Source organism: Mus musculus, chromosome 2 (genome assembly GCF_000001635.26).
Source record: "Mus musculus strain C57BL/6J chromosome 2, GRCm38.p6 C57BL/6J".
NCBI classification, from domain to species: domain Eukaryota; kingdom Metazoa; phylum Chordata; class Mammalia; order Rodentia; family Muridae; genus Mus; species Mus musculus.
In genome coordinates, this window is record NC_000068.7 from 111,472,817 (window position 1) to 111,488,826 (window position 16,010).

Genomic DNA, 16,010 nt, shown 5'->3' on the forward strand with positions numbered 1-16,010 from the left:
TACACAAAATATGGGTTTCTTATATAACATTAAACGTTCTCAAGTTGTTACTCGATAATTATATTCTCAATTTTTTAAAAATCAAGTTACAGAATATCTGCATTCTTTGGTCATTTTAAGTTCTGCATCAGCAAAGGTAGATTTCACTGCAGAAACATCACAAACACAACAGCAACTAAAATAGTGCTGTTTCAATGTGAATAACTGAGTAGATGATACTGAGCTTCCCATGTTCTCTTTCCATTGTGATTAAAGAAGTACAATTGTATGTGAGAGTGTTAGATTTTAGTTTTTATTTTTAAATATATCTGGAAGATGTATTCTTCAGTTTTAATCTCCTATGGATGTTACATCACATTGTATTGTACTCTATTATGTTTTATTGTATTATATTATTGTTGTTTTTCAAAAATTTTGGTTAAACTAGCATCCCTTCTTTTTCTGTTGACCTAAGAAGAAACCCTTTCCTTCTTTTGAACAAGATAAAATGAAGTGCAGATTTCTAAACAACACAGCTTTAAAGAAGCACACTTATAAACAAAGGTAGAGCTTTCACTGTTTCAATGAAACCTCAGTGAGATCAGATTATGACTCTACATAAATGACAAAGACCCACCGAGACTGGTACCATGTTTTCATTCATATGGTGTTAAATGATGGTCTCCTCGGGTATCCAGACCCTTCATTTAAGTAACTCAAAACAACTATCTATATCTTCCAAAATTTCTAAACAAATTGACCCGATGACTTACAAGTTTAACTTATAATAGATCAACTCAAATGATAAAATAGTGATTTTCAGATATACCTATATCCTCTGGTTTTGTAGAGCATTCAGGCTTTCTTGGACAAACATTTGTCAAAATGAAACAATAAGAACTTTTATCTTTTTCCATACTAACAAGTGAAGTGTATTTTCAGATAATTAGTTTTAGACTATTTTTAATTTGATATATGAATCCAGAGTAAAAATACAGCTATCCACTTTTGGAATATTTTTTATTCTATTTCAAGCAATTCATAAAAAAAGATTATAACTCCTCAAGGAGGTTATTTTAAATTTAATACATTACACAGAATATTTTTATTTTTTCCCTTTTATATAACCAGACAATTCTTTTGATACTTCTCTCTTGGGGAAACCAACAGCTCATGATCCAATTCCCAATAGAAACTATTAATGAACTGGGTATTGGACACCTTCACAGTGCCAATGGGTCACTCTCCTGAGCAAATAATTGGCTTCTTTGCCACTATAAACAGTCATACATATATCTTTGTCTTCAGGGGCATTGCTTATAGAAATGAATGATAACCTACTTAAATTTTCTTTTTCTTCAAAGCGTACCTGCTGTTACTTTAGAGAAGGTAAGGGGTGGTTTACATTTAAAACCTGCCGATTATAGTTGTTTCAATCTTGCTAACTCTAATCTCCCATCTGTAAAATAATTATGTCAGACATGTCACCTTTCAAGAGTATTTTTACCCTTTTAATTTTAAACTATCACAGAATCGTTTTGTGATTTTATTTAAAAATATTGCTTTATATAATTAATCTCGTGCTCACAACCTTTTGATATTTTTTTAATTTGCTTCTTTGGTATGAAGATTTTTCAAGAACGTGTGTTTCTGCTTTTTGTAGCCCTCAGACAATTGTGCAATTCATTTCCAACTATGCCAAGCAGATGTCTGGTCTCAGATATTTCCTGCATATTAAAGATCATATTACAATCTCAATAATCTCAAGCCTTGTCTGCCAATACTCTGGAGTAATTCTTACCTTTTATTTCAATATTTGAATACTGTAAGCAGTGAATACACTGAGAGACTATTCCAAGACTTAGATATATTCTAGCCCACAGGATTCTAAAAAAGTGCATTAAATAGAAATTCTTTTTATTGCAACTGTTCAAGTAGTGGTCTAGATGTTTGAAAAAAAGAAAAAAAATTGGCAAAGTCTATTAAGGGCACAGGGTAGGGAAAGGACTAGTTTTTTTACGAAGTAGGATGTGTAGTTTTATGCCAAACTGAGTATGAGTTCAAAGACTAACACAATCCTTTCAGTAAAGCAAAGTGATCATATCAAATATATAGTATTCTGAGATTTTACAACTGTTTCTCCTAATCATTTGTAGAGTAATACTGACGAACAGTACACTAGAGTTTAGGACACCTACCCTCTGATCTGTAGTTCTGTATGTTTTGCTCTTGATGCTGTTAAACACTAGGCTGTTTTATGCAGAATCAAGTGTTAAATGCGTTTTCTCACAGTTGTTCCCAGTTTTCATGTAAATCTACGATTCCATTAGTATGCTTTGTTTAACACATGTCTATGTATCTTGTTTGAAGTGATACTTATCCCTAGACCTTGAATAATAGACAAATTTTAAGTCACCACAACCAGGAAAACCATCAAACACTATGGGGACTTGGTTTCTGATGCACTCCTTGAAGCTCCATGCTGTTATCAACAGCTCTGAAGGGAAAGGAATAAAGCACTATATTTTGCTTTTGTTTTGATTTTATATTTTGAGATGGAGCTGAGAAGTTGTTTTGTTGTATTTTTACTATTTTTACACATAAATTCTCTAGAAACATGTGGATTTAATAATAATATATAAAAATAATAACCCAAAATGCTTGTAAGATAAAAAGACCTTCATTTATTTAAGTTCTCATTCTTTATAATTAGCACAAATAGAAATCAACAGATATAAAAGTGTATTAATTTAATTTCTACTACAGTTTTGGGGAAAATATAATGTAAATATAGGTTAGAAGTCTAGGAACAAAATCATGAATGCACTAATATTGCAAAAATTGTTTTGCAGTGTATATGGTACAATAACTAAAACTTGAATGCCTATTCAAGGATTTTTATATGTAATAATGTAGGAAACAATGCAGAAATTGAAAGTTAACCAAAATTGTTTCATATTATAGAATAGGAAAGGAATCCAAGTGATTAGTCTTCAGATTCATATCGAAGTATAATCTCTTTTCATCCCATTTCATTATGCTTCTTTGTATTCGATCATTCATTCTATCTTTTTAAAAATAATCTCTTTCAATAATTGTTGAGCAGAGACAAAACCAACAGACATGCTAGCATTGGTGGAGGAAAGCTTCAATCTTCAACAAAGAATTACAAGTAACTAAGGAATGCTGAGAGTAGGGGAAATAGCCTTCCTGAGGGAAGAACACACTAACTGATTATCCAATAGTGTATGTTCATCCCTGGAAACATACACACAAATCACATTGTTCGGATTGAGTAAATTAATATCCCAGTGCACCTCACTACTCTGGCTCACGCTGAGCCTGATGAGGTCATAGGGCATCCATTTTTCTTGTAGTTATTTTATTATTACCAGAATTCATTCAGAATGGCCACCTCTAGTCAACACAAAATAAGCAGCGTGCTTTGTCACTATTTGAGTAGACTTCCTTAGGAAGTTTTCATCTTAGGGTAGTTTTACATAAAGCCCAATGTTAAAGTATCTTTTATTCGTCTGATATATTCATATAACTATCATCTTGGAGGCTTACTGCTTCTTTCTTCTAACTGAGGTTTAGTATTGGAAGCGTCTGCCCTCCATGCAATCTTATCTAGGCCTAGAATGTTTCCATCTTCTGAGCATTACTGGTGAATAAACTCACCCTTGCTAGCTCTTTCTGAACTCTGGCTTGGCTGGCCAATTTAGCTGTTCTGGCTCAAAACTCCTCTCCAAACTGACTGATGTAATCTGACTTCTCTCAGATTCTCCTGAATTGTTCTGTTTGGCCTAAAACTAACTCTGGCAATATATTCTAATCTTCTTGCTCTTTTTCATTCTCTGGCTCATTCTGTCTTCACCTGTGTCTAGCTTGTTCTCTGCAACCTGTCTCTGTACAGCTATCCTGCTAAAAACTTCACTCTCTTCTGTCTCTGTAATGCTCTCTCTTAAGTAGCCTCTCTTTTCTCTCTGTTCTCATGAAAGATGAACATATGTTACTTTTAAAAACTTTCTCTGATTTGCCACTGTGTCTGCCACTCAATTATACATCACTTTCAAATGGACACATTCTTCTACAAACTAAATTTACCTTCGTTGTTTGTGATTCTAAGTCTGTACGTAGGGAGTGTCTGTATTCTATCCAGAAGGATTAAATGTGGGTGCTAAGGCTTAGCTACACCACAACTACAAACAGGTTTTTCTAGTAAACAACAAAATCTTCAGGTTGACAGTGTGATTTAATATCCTGCAACAGCCCAAGAAAATTAAACAAATCCCTTTACTAATTTAAATGTATCTTGCTACTAGATATCATTTGTGACATAAATATTTGCAATAAAATCACTAACATTATTTATTTCATCAGTGATGGGTTAACCCTAGTTTTCAAACAGCTTTGATAAATCTGTCATCTCTTTAGATCACTAGATAATTTGATATTTGAGGGGAAAATAGATATGAATGCACTATGTGCATTAAAATATCCCTTAAATCTAAAAATAGAATTAGAAGCTCTGAAACCTGAAATGCTATCATTGTAACCGGGAATGATGGGATATGCTAATTACTTTACAACAATGTTTTAAGCAAGAATCTTAAAGTCCAACATCTAGTTTTGTTATTATAGCCAACTGTGTATATTTGATATATTTATACCTAATTGCTTTCATTTAAACTGCCTTAAAGCTTTACTTAAAACTATCAATAAAGTCTTGCTAGTATTTGTGACTGGAGATATTATCTGTACAAGTAGTTATTTCAGAGAAGTACTTTACAACAAGGTATGGAGATAAAATTATTGACATATTGTTTAAGGGTTAAAATATCTTCCCTCTTGTGAATTATAAATAAACCAATTTCATTGAGCTTTTGCTCTCTGCTTTGTGTGGAGAAGTATTGTCCACTCTGAATGATTTGGTAATAATAATAATATATTTTGCTAATTATATTTGTAATTTTTCTTATTTAACAAGAAATGAGAATTTTCTTATATTTCACTGATTTCTAACACACACACATATACACATCACATACACACAAAGAGAGAGACAGAGACACAGAGAGACACAGAGAGACAGACAGACAGACAGACAGACAGACAGATACACAGTCACATTTCTCAATTCTCTATATCATTGTTCACTTTGCCTGATGGGTTTTTAGTAGCAATCATGTATATTTTAATCATTTTAATATTATAAAGATATCAGCTTTATTCTCTCTAAACATTGAAATTCAAGTACAAGATAAGCATGAGTTAGTTTTGTGACAAGCATGTGTAAGAAATAATTCTTTCTCTCTCTCTCTCTCTCTCTCTCTCTCTCTCTCTCTCTCTCTCTCCATTTTTCTTTCTTTCTTTTGGTACAGAGGATGAAAGTTCCACATGTGCTCTTAAAGCACTTTATCATTGAGTCTATTTTTTCAGTTGGCATAAGTAAAAATAAGTTAAGTGTTTTGACTCACCATTCTAATGCTTGATATTCACTTAATTTTATTAGTTTTAAATTTCAGTTTTAAAATAATTTTTTTAAGTTTTGAAAACAATGTTAATGTCCTTACAGAGTCTTTTCATTTTCTGGACTACTGCATTCATTTAGGATTGTTCCCAATATCTCTTTTTATTTCACCTGCACTTGAGAATTTAATACATTTTATCCTACTACATAAATCGTGTCATGTTTATGTTTTTATCAATTGCTATAATTTAATGCAGTATATCATTCTGAGTAGAGCTTTTTTCAAACTCCATAAATCTTATATACACTGGATTCCTCACATTTTGTAAATTGTCTACACCAATTAAAAATACTTGTTAATAGAAATTGTTTTGATAAACAAATTGTCTAGTGTTAAACAATATCTCTGGTACAGTGACTGATTTTAAATGACTAACATTTAATCTTACTTTGATGCCTTAAAATAATTCATCTTGTCTTTCAGGATTTTTATGTATTTTCCCAACTTTCTGATCCAATGGACCAAGTTAATGCTTCTGCTCTACCTGAATTTGTTTTGCTGGGACTTGCACAATCGTTTGGAACACAGATTTTCTTTGGCCTCTTCTTCTCCTTATTTTATGTGGGGATTCTTTTTGGAAACCTCTTCATTGTGTTCATAGTGATTGTTGATTCTCATTTACACTTCCCCATGTATATTCTATTGGCCAACCTTTCGCTCATTGACTTGGGCCTTTCATCTACAACAATTCCTAGGACAATATCTGATCTTTTTACTGGCTGTAAAGTCATTTCTTTCCACAGCTGCATGACACAAATGTTCTTCATTCATGTGATGGGTGGAGTTGAGATGGTACTGCTCATAGCCATGGCATATGACAGATATATAGCAATCTGCAAGCCTCTTCACTACCTGATGATCATGAATCCCAAAAAATGTATAATTTTGGTAATAGCAGCTTGGGTCATAGGGATGATTCATGCAGTGTCTCAGTTTCTGTTTGTTGTAAATTTACCCTTCTGTGGTCCCTACAATGTAGGAAGTTTTTATTGTGATTTTCCAAGGGTCATTAAACTTGCATGCATGGACACTTATAAACTAGAATTTGTGGTCTCTGCCAACAGTGGCTTTATTTCTATGTGTACCTTCTTTTTTCTGATTACATCATACATTTTTATCCTGGCCAGTGTACGACAACATTCTTCAACTGATTTATCCAAAGCATTTGTCACCTTGTCAGCTCACATCACTGTAGTGGTTTTGTTTTTCATACCATGCATGTTTCTGTATGTATGGCCATTTCCGACCAAGTCACTTGATAATTTCTTTGCTATTGTTGACTTTGTTCTCACTCCTGTCTTAAATCCTACTATCTATACTTTAAGGAATAAAGATATGAGGTTGGCCATCAGAAGGCTAAGTAGACAGGTTTTAAGTTCTAGGGAATTTATATAGTAAATTTTATTAGTATCAACACTGAAAATGTGATAAACTATCAATATTAACACTATAGAATAAAAACATTATTTTATTGGGTTTAGAAACATAAGAATGTACCTATCAAAGAGTTTCAATTAATAAGGAGTTACAATAACTTCTGCTGGTTACAAAATAAAAGTGTTATATGTTTTCAAATCAACATAACTAAATCTTGTTGGTTTTATATTTTTGTATTGAATTGAAGTATTCATATTTATTTAAGTTATTATAACCAGCAATTATTGCACAAATGTTCATGCTTTTTGGTTTGTATAAATAAATGTGCATATATATATATATATATATATATATATATATATATATATATATATAAAATGAACCTTTATCAGCATCTATATGCAGATAATACAACACTGGTTACTAATATATATTTCTTGTGGAAATTATGTGGATCCAATGGATAAAGGTTTATGTAAACCAATAATTTTAATTTAAGACTTATAAGTAGGATAACCATCACTATTAAGATTTTTGTGTCCTTCTCTTACCTGCTTTTCCATGATAATGTATAATGTCATTTTAGACATAGACATAGTATACTTTTATCATGTAATATCTCTGTATGTCACTTTGACATGATAGCATGACTTTGTTTCCCTGGTAATCTTCCTCAGAGAAGTTTATGCTTAACATTAAAGAGACATGTACAAGTTAAAGTATTTCAAGAGACTTAATGCCTAAAGTTGTACTGCCAAGACACTATTTAATGTGCCAGCTCTCCAGCTGTGGTGCTTAGGAAGAGGAATGTGTGTGAATTCTTCAGAAGAAACCAGAAACGCATAGTAGTCAAGAAGCACAACTTGAGACAAGTCTTAAATGAGTTTCTTAGATGTGATTTAGAAACCTAGCTGTTTATCTCAGCTCATTTAAATGTCTTCATGGTAACTAAAGCATAAAAAAAAAACTCATATGAACTGAGGTTTTATAAATTATTCAGGGAATTTTTGATATGCTCTCCTCATACTGGCTATCAATGTCTTTGAATTATTCTCTTTATGAAATTGAAATATTATCATTCACTGCCTGATTTATTTGTGTAGATTTTAATTCTGTAATATTACCTTATTTGTTTACAATGGGATTTATTTATTTTTTTGCAATCACACTTTGAGTGAGATGGTAAAATTGTGCAGTGATCTAAGAAACTGCAACAATGTCCCTTAACTCAGGAATAACCCATGCTTCTGCCAAAGGACAAGGGAACGCCTATGACACTGCATCAGTCTGCCAGTTTCCTTGCGACTGTTTCTGGATCCTCCATGGGCTTCTGGTTACTTCAGAAATGCTTATCATTAGCCAAGCAGTTTGCTCAGGAGGACAATTGTATAAAAGCCAAAGTCCCAGAAATGTTAATGCTTTAAAGTGTGTTTAAGAGAGACTCTGTACTGTTCTGTCTCTTAAGATTACTGCTGTCTCTTCAAGTTATGAAAGAGGTAAGTGGAATAACAAAATTGACATTAATCAGTGGATGCAACTATGGGCAAAATTTTCATTGGTAGTGTAATGCTTCTATGAGTAGAAACTCACTCTGCAGAACTAATTTTTTTCTTCAGGAAAAAAAATATCCTGTAGGGTTGCTTAAATTCTTAGAAGTTTTAACATGACTAATATTAAAAGGATAACCCATATTATCAGTGTTGTAGTGCAATAATTATTGAGTTCTACACCTAAATTTACTAATTAAACATATCCTTTACTCTCTGTGATGCTGTTCTATTTAGTTCTTCTTACAAAACAAAACAATACCCTAGTATTTTCTTGTTCCATGCTTTTTTTTTCCCCTAATTAATCCAAGGGAAAAATAGTTTTGAACATTTCTTTCACATAGGAGTCGCAAATATAGTGTTACAACTATGTAAATCCTGAGAAGAATTAATTGGATTATACCATTTGAAAACAGAAAATTGAAGGCACAGGAGTTTTTCTTTGTACACCCAGAATCAAGTAGTGGATCTGTGCCTAATCCCAAAGCCCTGATTCTGATTCTCATCCCTGTGAGTACAAAGATGTTTGCCTTTTAGAAAAAATCAAGGTTAAACATGATTATGATTTATAACACAACACTAAATTATTCAATTCAAAACATATATTGTGAGCATTTTCTCTTTGATCAGGCTTGGCCTATGGTTGTTAAAACCAAAGCAGTACACCCAGCCTTAAAGTGAGTGGATGTGCTTGTTATTATTGCAACATGGTATGACATGTTTTGTTGATATACTGTTGAGTCCTGCCCTTTTCCTAAGGGAAACAAAGGAGGAGAGGATGTGGGGGAGATGGCAGTTTGTGAGGGAGAGATTGTGTTCAGGATATAATATATGAGAGAAGAATAAATTTCTAAAATGATCCAAGAGAACTCTTTTAATTTGAATGCAAATTTAAAAATAGAATCATTACCTTCTTCTAAAACTTCTTGCATATTTCCTAGAGGCTCACATGAAATGAGGAAGTTCTGTTGGTAGAAAGACCATTGATGAGGATAGCATGGTATCATTATCCTCTTAGCAACACAATTCTGCGGATGTGACCCATAGTGAACCACAGAATTACTTTATTTTTAAAAAATAAAATTCTTAAATTCTTATTTTCTATTCTGGTAGATTTTGATATTTAGCAGTTGAGAACTCTGAAACCATTATTCTTGGCATATTTGTCATTGAGATACAGCCTGGAATATTTCTTTCCCTATCCTCGTAAAGTTTGGAACAAATGAACACTTAAAACAACTTTAATTTACACAGTGTGATTCTAAACAAAAGCTTTCATGAAATAGTCACACCGTAATGTATCTCACAACAGAAATCATATCCTTGAGTATTATCAGTTTGGATAATTATATTTATACTCGGTTAAGAAGGCACAAACCAAAAACTTTCATGAATTATTTTGTGATTAGATCTGTCTTTATTCTGGAAAAAGTAGAACCACTAAATTTTTATAGAACTTTGTACAAAGTAATTTGAAATTTATCTGGGCAAGTGTAGAGAAACAGATCTGGAATAAGGATAATTATAATTTCTAAGCATAATGTGTTTTGACTAGATAAATCACAAAGAAATAATAAATAACAGCATTCGCCCAAGAAATTGAGGAAATCTAAGATTTATGTCTCCTAAAAGACATTACTCATCAAATCTGACTCTATGTTATAAATGTCTACTGTATGACTTTGTCATTTTAAATCCTGTATGTTCACTTTTTCTTTCATTTTTGTTTTCACCTTTAATTTCATGTTAGTAAATTTTCTTTTTTCTTAAAGATGTTCATATAAGGAATGTTTTATTCATCACATCTTATTTGTTTTGTATTTAACATTCAGAGGGTAAAGAAAATAAGTCTAGGATGAGAGTACAAAAGCGCAGCACAGACAGCACCATTCTGTTGGGAAGGAGTCTAGTACCATGGATACACAGGAGGCTTGGATAGCTAACTAAGAAGCAAAGCAAAACCAGTATAGTTTAAATTACAAGTTCTGATTTTTAGTTTGGGAGCTTTTAAGCAATATGTCATAGCAAGACCTTAATGGGTGAGCAGAGGTAAGAATTTGGATATAACAACTCTGACAATTTTTTTTCATTGTCTTCTCCAAGGCAAGTGCAGAGACTCTCTTCTGGAATCAATCAACATGGGAAACAAATCATTCTGTGGTGACTGAATTCATTTTAATGGGACTCTCCAATTCTCGGGAACTTCAGATCTTTCTGTTTGCATTCTTTTTTGTTTTCTATGTAGGCATTGTGTTTGGAAACCTTCTTATTGTCATAACTGTGACCAATGACTCCCACCTCCATTCGCCTATGTACTTTCTGTTGGCCAACCTCTCATTCATAGATCTGTGTGTGTCCTCTGTCACAGCTCCAAAGACTATTGCTGATTTTTTCTACAAACGCAAAGTCATCTCTGTTAAGGGCTGCTTTACACAAATATTCCTCCTTCACTTTTTTGGGGGGAGTGAGATGGTAACCCTTGTAGCCATGGCCTTTGATAGATACGTAGCAATTTGTAAGCCTCTAAGCTACACTACAGTTATGCGTGGCAATGTATGTGTTAGCATTGTGGCTACTGCATGGGCAATTGGCTTCCTACACTCAGTGAGCCAATTGGCCTTTGCTATAAGCTTACCCTTCTGTGGTCCCAATAGGGTTGACAGCTTTTATTGTGACCTTCCTAGAGTAATCAAACTTGCCTGTGCAGAGACATATAGGTTAGACATCATGGTCATTGCCAACAGTGGTGTGCTCAGTGTGTGTTCTTTTGTTTTGCTAATCATCTCCTATGGTATTATTCTAATGACCATCCAACGCCGCCCTTCTGATAGGTCATCTAAGGCTCTGTCTACACTGACTGCTCATATCACAGTAGTTCTTTTGTTTTTTGGACCTTGCATCTTCATTTATGCCTGGCCCTTTCCCATCAAGTCATTAGATAAATTCCTTGCTGTGTTTTATTCTGTGGTCACTCCTCTCTTGAACCCCATTATATACACACTGAGGAACACAGAGATGAAAACTGCCATGAGACGCCTGAGACAATGGAATTTAAGCTTTTGGGTGAAGTCTTAGATCTCCTGTAGCCATGAGATTGAGATAATGAGCAAAGGACGTTATTACATTATTCAGCAGACCTTATATCAATTGTAAAATTCCATTTTACCTCACATAACAATTGTTTAAGAATGTTTGAACATTTACTCAATTTATTCTATGTGAATATATAGTTTTTTATACAGGTTCAAAATTAATAGCATTAATTCAGAATACCTTTTCACTAGATTTTAGGACAATTAAAAGTATTATTACGGTGCTATTTGAGTACAACTGAGACTTCCTGGATACTTTTGGGTTTGAGATAATAAAAAATACAAGCTGGACTATTTTACATTAAAGAAAACTTTATTTTGCTCATTTTCATAAAAGCGTAATAAAAGAATTACTACTTACCTAACTAAAAAACAAAAAAAGGTACTAAATGATGTGAGTTAAAATCTGAATTACAGAGATTTATGAGAGATATTTCTAACTGGTAACCATATATCATTTGTCTCCTACTACTATCATAAACCACAGTCTGATAGTACTTTATCAAGTGTGATATGGAGACCAAATTTACCACCATGATTTGCCTTCACAGTGTTTGATACCCTGTAGAATACAGCAATTGGTTTTAAAAGGTGAAAAAAATAAGAGTATCCCAGTCACTTGTCATGCTGGCACAAAGAATATGACTTACATTAATTGATCACTATTCCTTGTCAGAATTTTAAAGTTAAAAGCTGTTGAATTCAATTCCACGTAAGCTTTGCTAAATATGATTTGGGTACTTATTTATCTTTTATAAGGTTTGAATGTCATCTTTATAAAAAAGACATAATGATATGCATTACATATGATTTTTATGAGAAGTAATAAAATAGAGGAGATATGTAAGATGACATAAACATGTGACATATTCACCACACAATCAATATTAGATAATATTACAATAGCCATGCGAATCCTCTATGTTAACACAGTTAAAAATTTTTATGCAATGGTATTCTAGAACTTAGTTCTGGGGTATGACATATTTCAGTCTTAGTAGATCGTTCATTTAGGGCATTATAGTTACAATTGGAAATGTGTTCAGTTATATGCAATGTGACATTAACACATTTATATGCAAGAATGTCAAACACATATTTGTGTAATGTACATGTATTCTGTCATCATTGTAAGGAATTCTAAATATCAGGACAGAAGTAAAGGAGAAACTATATATTTTATAAAAACTTAACAGTTATTCTGGTAACTTTTCACCTTCCTATTGGCTTTGATACAGGCTAAAGTTGAACATGACAGTGCTAACTAAGAATCAACATGGTTGAATTGTTATAATATGAATGAATGAATAGACATGGAAATTCAGACAGAAAAAGGGTCAGAATTGTGCCTACTCAAGAGAAACAAAATAACCATGAGGTCCCTAAAACACATGAACAGATAGAGTCTTTAATCAGTGGTAAGAGAGCTATTAATAAAGTGACGGAATCAATAGGATGCTTTGGAAAAGAAGGCATTTGAACTATTCACCATACTACAGAACAATTTCTAAATGAACTGATGATGTGAATCAATTTAAAAACCACACAAATTTTTAAAACATGAACTAATATCTTTAGAATTTACAATGTATTAAATGTCTTAATAAAATTAATTTTAGTATCATATTAGACTATCTAAAAAGAAGATAAATGAGAAAGTTAATGGCACACAAGGAGTAATAATTTATATACAACAACAATAGTTACTATATATAAGTTAGATAGCTTTCATAAACTCAACAACCTAGTAGAAAATTTACAAAAATTTTAAACTTACAGTGTTTACAAAAGATAAAGCCATATGTGCAAGAAATATTGTCAAACTGCTTCAATATAAAATATATGCAAGCTAAAATTTCATCTAAGTATCATCTTTGGCCTTTAAGGTGTCTGATGTCAAAACTTAATAATACAACTAGACAGCAAAGCTGTAGTGGAAGAAGAATGCTGCACATCTACGGACTCTTTTTACAGTCACCTTTAAATGTACCTAAACATTTTCTATTATGATAAAGCCAAAAAAAATGAAAAAGACAAAAGTAGAATAATCTGCTAGCAATAAGAAATGGACCATATGACGTTCAAAAATACAGTCCAGTGACAGTGATGACTATAACAAATTAAATCATAAGTACATACAAGCATCCACAAAATGATCATTAAAATAAAAGTGCCATAGTTTCTCTTTGAATGAACCTAGTAAGCTAAAATTAGTATGTAAGAATTTTGCTATAAATTTACAACAATTAGAGAAACAAACAACTTGAAGATACGAAAAATGAAGATCATTATGAATCATGTGTGGAAAATAAGGTATAATGAAGCAATAATAAGTAATTAATAATAATTATCTGCCTAATGATGTTCTATAGGAAAGAGATCAGACAAAAATAAGCAAAACTACCTTATAGATTCAACAAAATAAAAAAAATCAAATAATGGAACAGTTAATTGGAAAAATTATTTAGACCATTGGGTTCAAGGAAAGAAAGGTGGGTAAGAAGAATTGGTACAATTTGAAAGCCATAAGAGACATCAAACTCAATGAATTTTGTCAAAGATCTGGCTTAAGCAAGCCAGTTTTCACAAAATTGTGAGACAATTAACAAAATTTGAGTAGCAAGTGTATATTTATAGTAATTATAGAGAGACAGATATAACATCTGACTAGTAAAAAAAAGAGAATTCAGGGTTGTGGGGTCAGGATGAAAAAGAGAGAAAGAGATGGGAATCAGAGCACCAGAAAAGAAATGCTCATAACATTTTGTCTCATAGATAAATTCTTAATGGACTCTAATGCTGAAAATGTAGGCACAGAGAAGTTACGAAAGGATAAAACATTGCAGCAGACCAACATACAACAAACCAGAGAGGACTAAATCAAGGACATGAAGAATAAAATCTATTAAATCAAACTTCTAATCATCTACTGAGCCTTATAATATATAAAATTGAATTTTTCAGTTTTTATTATATTTTTCTTAATGCTCTCAGTATTGTTATATAATTTTCATGGCATAATTCTGTTAAAGATGATCCTGAGATCTTGATATTACAAAAAGAATTATTCATTTCATTTCTGCAAGTCTACTGCTAAGGGAGAGATACATAACATTTTCAATAGTCATCATTTGCAATATCTCAGAATTAATTTATTATATCTAATAATTGCTGTTTGGATTCTTTATTATTTTCAAAACAACAATTTTTATTATCTACCAATTTAAAGAGTTATACAATTTTAAGTCTGTGTCTTTTTTGATTTTTATACTGTCTAAGACTTCAAGTACAACCAAAAATAGAATAAGAGAAAGAGAAAGGTATAATTTTTGGCAAGTGCATCAATTTCCTCAAAGCTGAGAAATATAGAAGAATAAAATGTTCCATATTTTGTTATTATCTTTATTATCCTTAAGACATATCAAAAAGGACTGATATATCCTTGTCTCATTATTTGATTTTATTCTATTTCACTGGTCAGACTAATTAAAAATTTATCAATTTCATTAAAATTAAGTGGAAACACTTTAAAGATTTAACTTTTACTTAACCATAATCATTAATTTTATGTGTACATATTGTTAACCCTAATAACAAGCTATTTGTGAAGTGCTACCATAGCATAGATATCCTTGGGACTCATCAGTTTCTTCTATGTAAATGGTTCCCTAGGTACCCAACCTAAATACTCTGCTAAATTTGTGATCCACAGCCTTCATATATGTCTTTTTGGGGGTCAACTTTTCATAATAAACAGACACACACAAACACACACACACACACACACATACATACAGAATATATTCCAACGTGCAATAAGGACACATGCTCCACTATGTTCATAGCAGCCTTATTTATAATAGCCAGAAACTAGAAACAAACAATATGTCCCTCAACAGAAGAATAGATACAGAAAATGTGGTACATTTACACAATGGAGTACTACTCAGATATTAAAAACTATGAATTTATGAAATTTTTAGGCAAACAGATGGATAAAATTACTTTTCAAAATAATAAAATTATTGACCCTTTTTTTAAACCACAAATTACAGCCTGCCAGTAAGAGAAGCTGTTTGAGCTTTGTTCCATCCACCAAGTGTATTTATATATGTAGTGGTTGGAGTTTTAGAGACATCTGCACCTTTACTGACCAACACCACCATATGTACACGTAAAAATATGTTTGCTAATGACTTGTGTATTAGCAACTAAATTAAGTACAATACCTCTAATAATTAATTGCTCAATTTGTGGAAACAGACATTATGGATAGTACATTTTGGGATATTGTACTATATTAAGTAGTAACTTAAAGAACAAATTTTAGTCTCAGATGGAGATAACTTAGAAATCTCATTTAATTCTACTTGTTTAATTATGATTCTTTATTCATGTTACATAAAATGAAAACCCCAAATTATATACACCACTGCTGTTTTGTTAAATGTATATCTTTTGTTTGATCTTTTCTAATCCTT

General features: G+C 32.0%; 2 protein-coding genes across 2 annotated transcripts; both read left to right on the plus strand.

Annotated features, from left to right (window-relative positions):
* Window positions 1-5,969: 5,969 nt before the first annotated feature.
* On the plus strand, window positions 5,970-6,908 carry Olfr1288 (olfactory receptor 1288). The gene has a single exon (NM_146400.2). The coding sequence runs from the start codon at window positions 5,970-5,972 to the stop codon at window positions 6,906-6,908; it is 939 nt and encodes a 312-aa protein (NP_666512.2).
* A 3,707-nt stretch (window positions 6,909-10,615) lies between these two features.
* Olfr1289 (olfactory receptor 1289) lies at window positions 10,616-11,512 on the plus strand. The gene has a single exon (NM_146404.1). The coding sequence runs from the start codon at window positions 10,616-10,618 to the stop codon at window positions 11,510-11,512; it is 897 nt and encodes a 298-aa protein (NP_666516.1).
* Window positions 11,513-16,010: the final 4,498 nt, after the last annotated feature.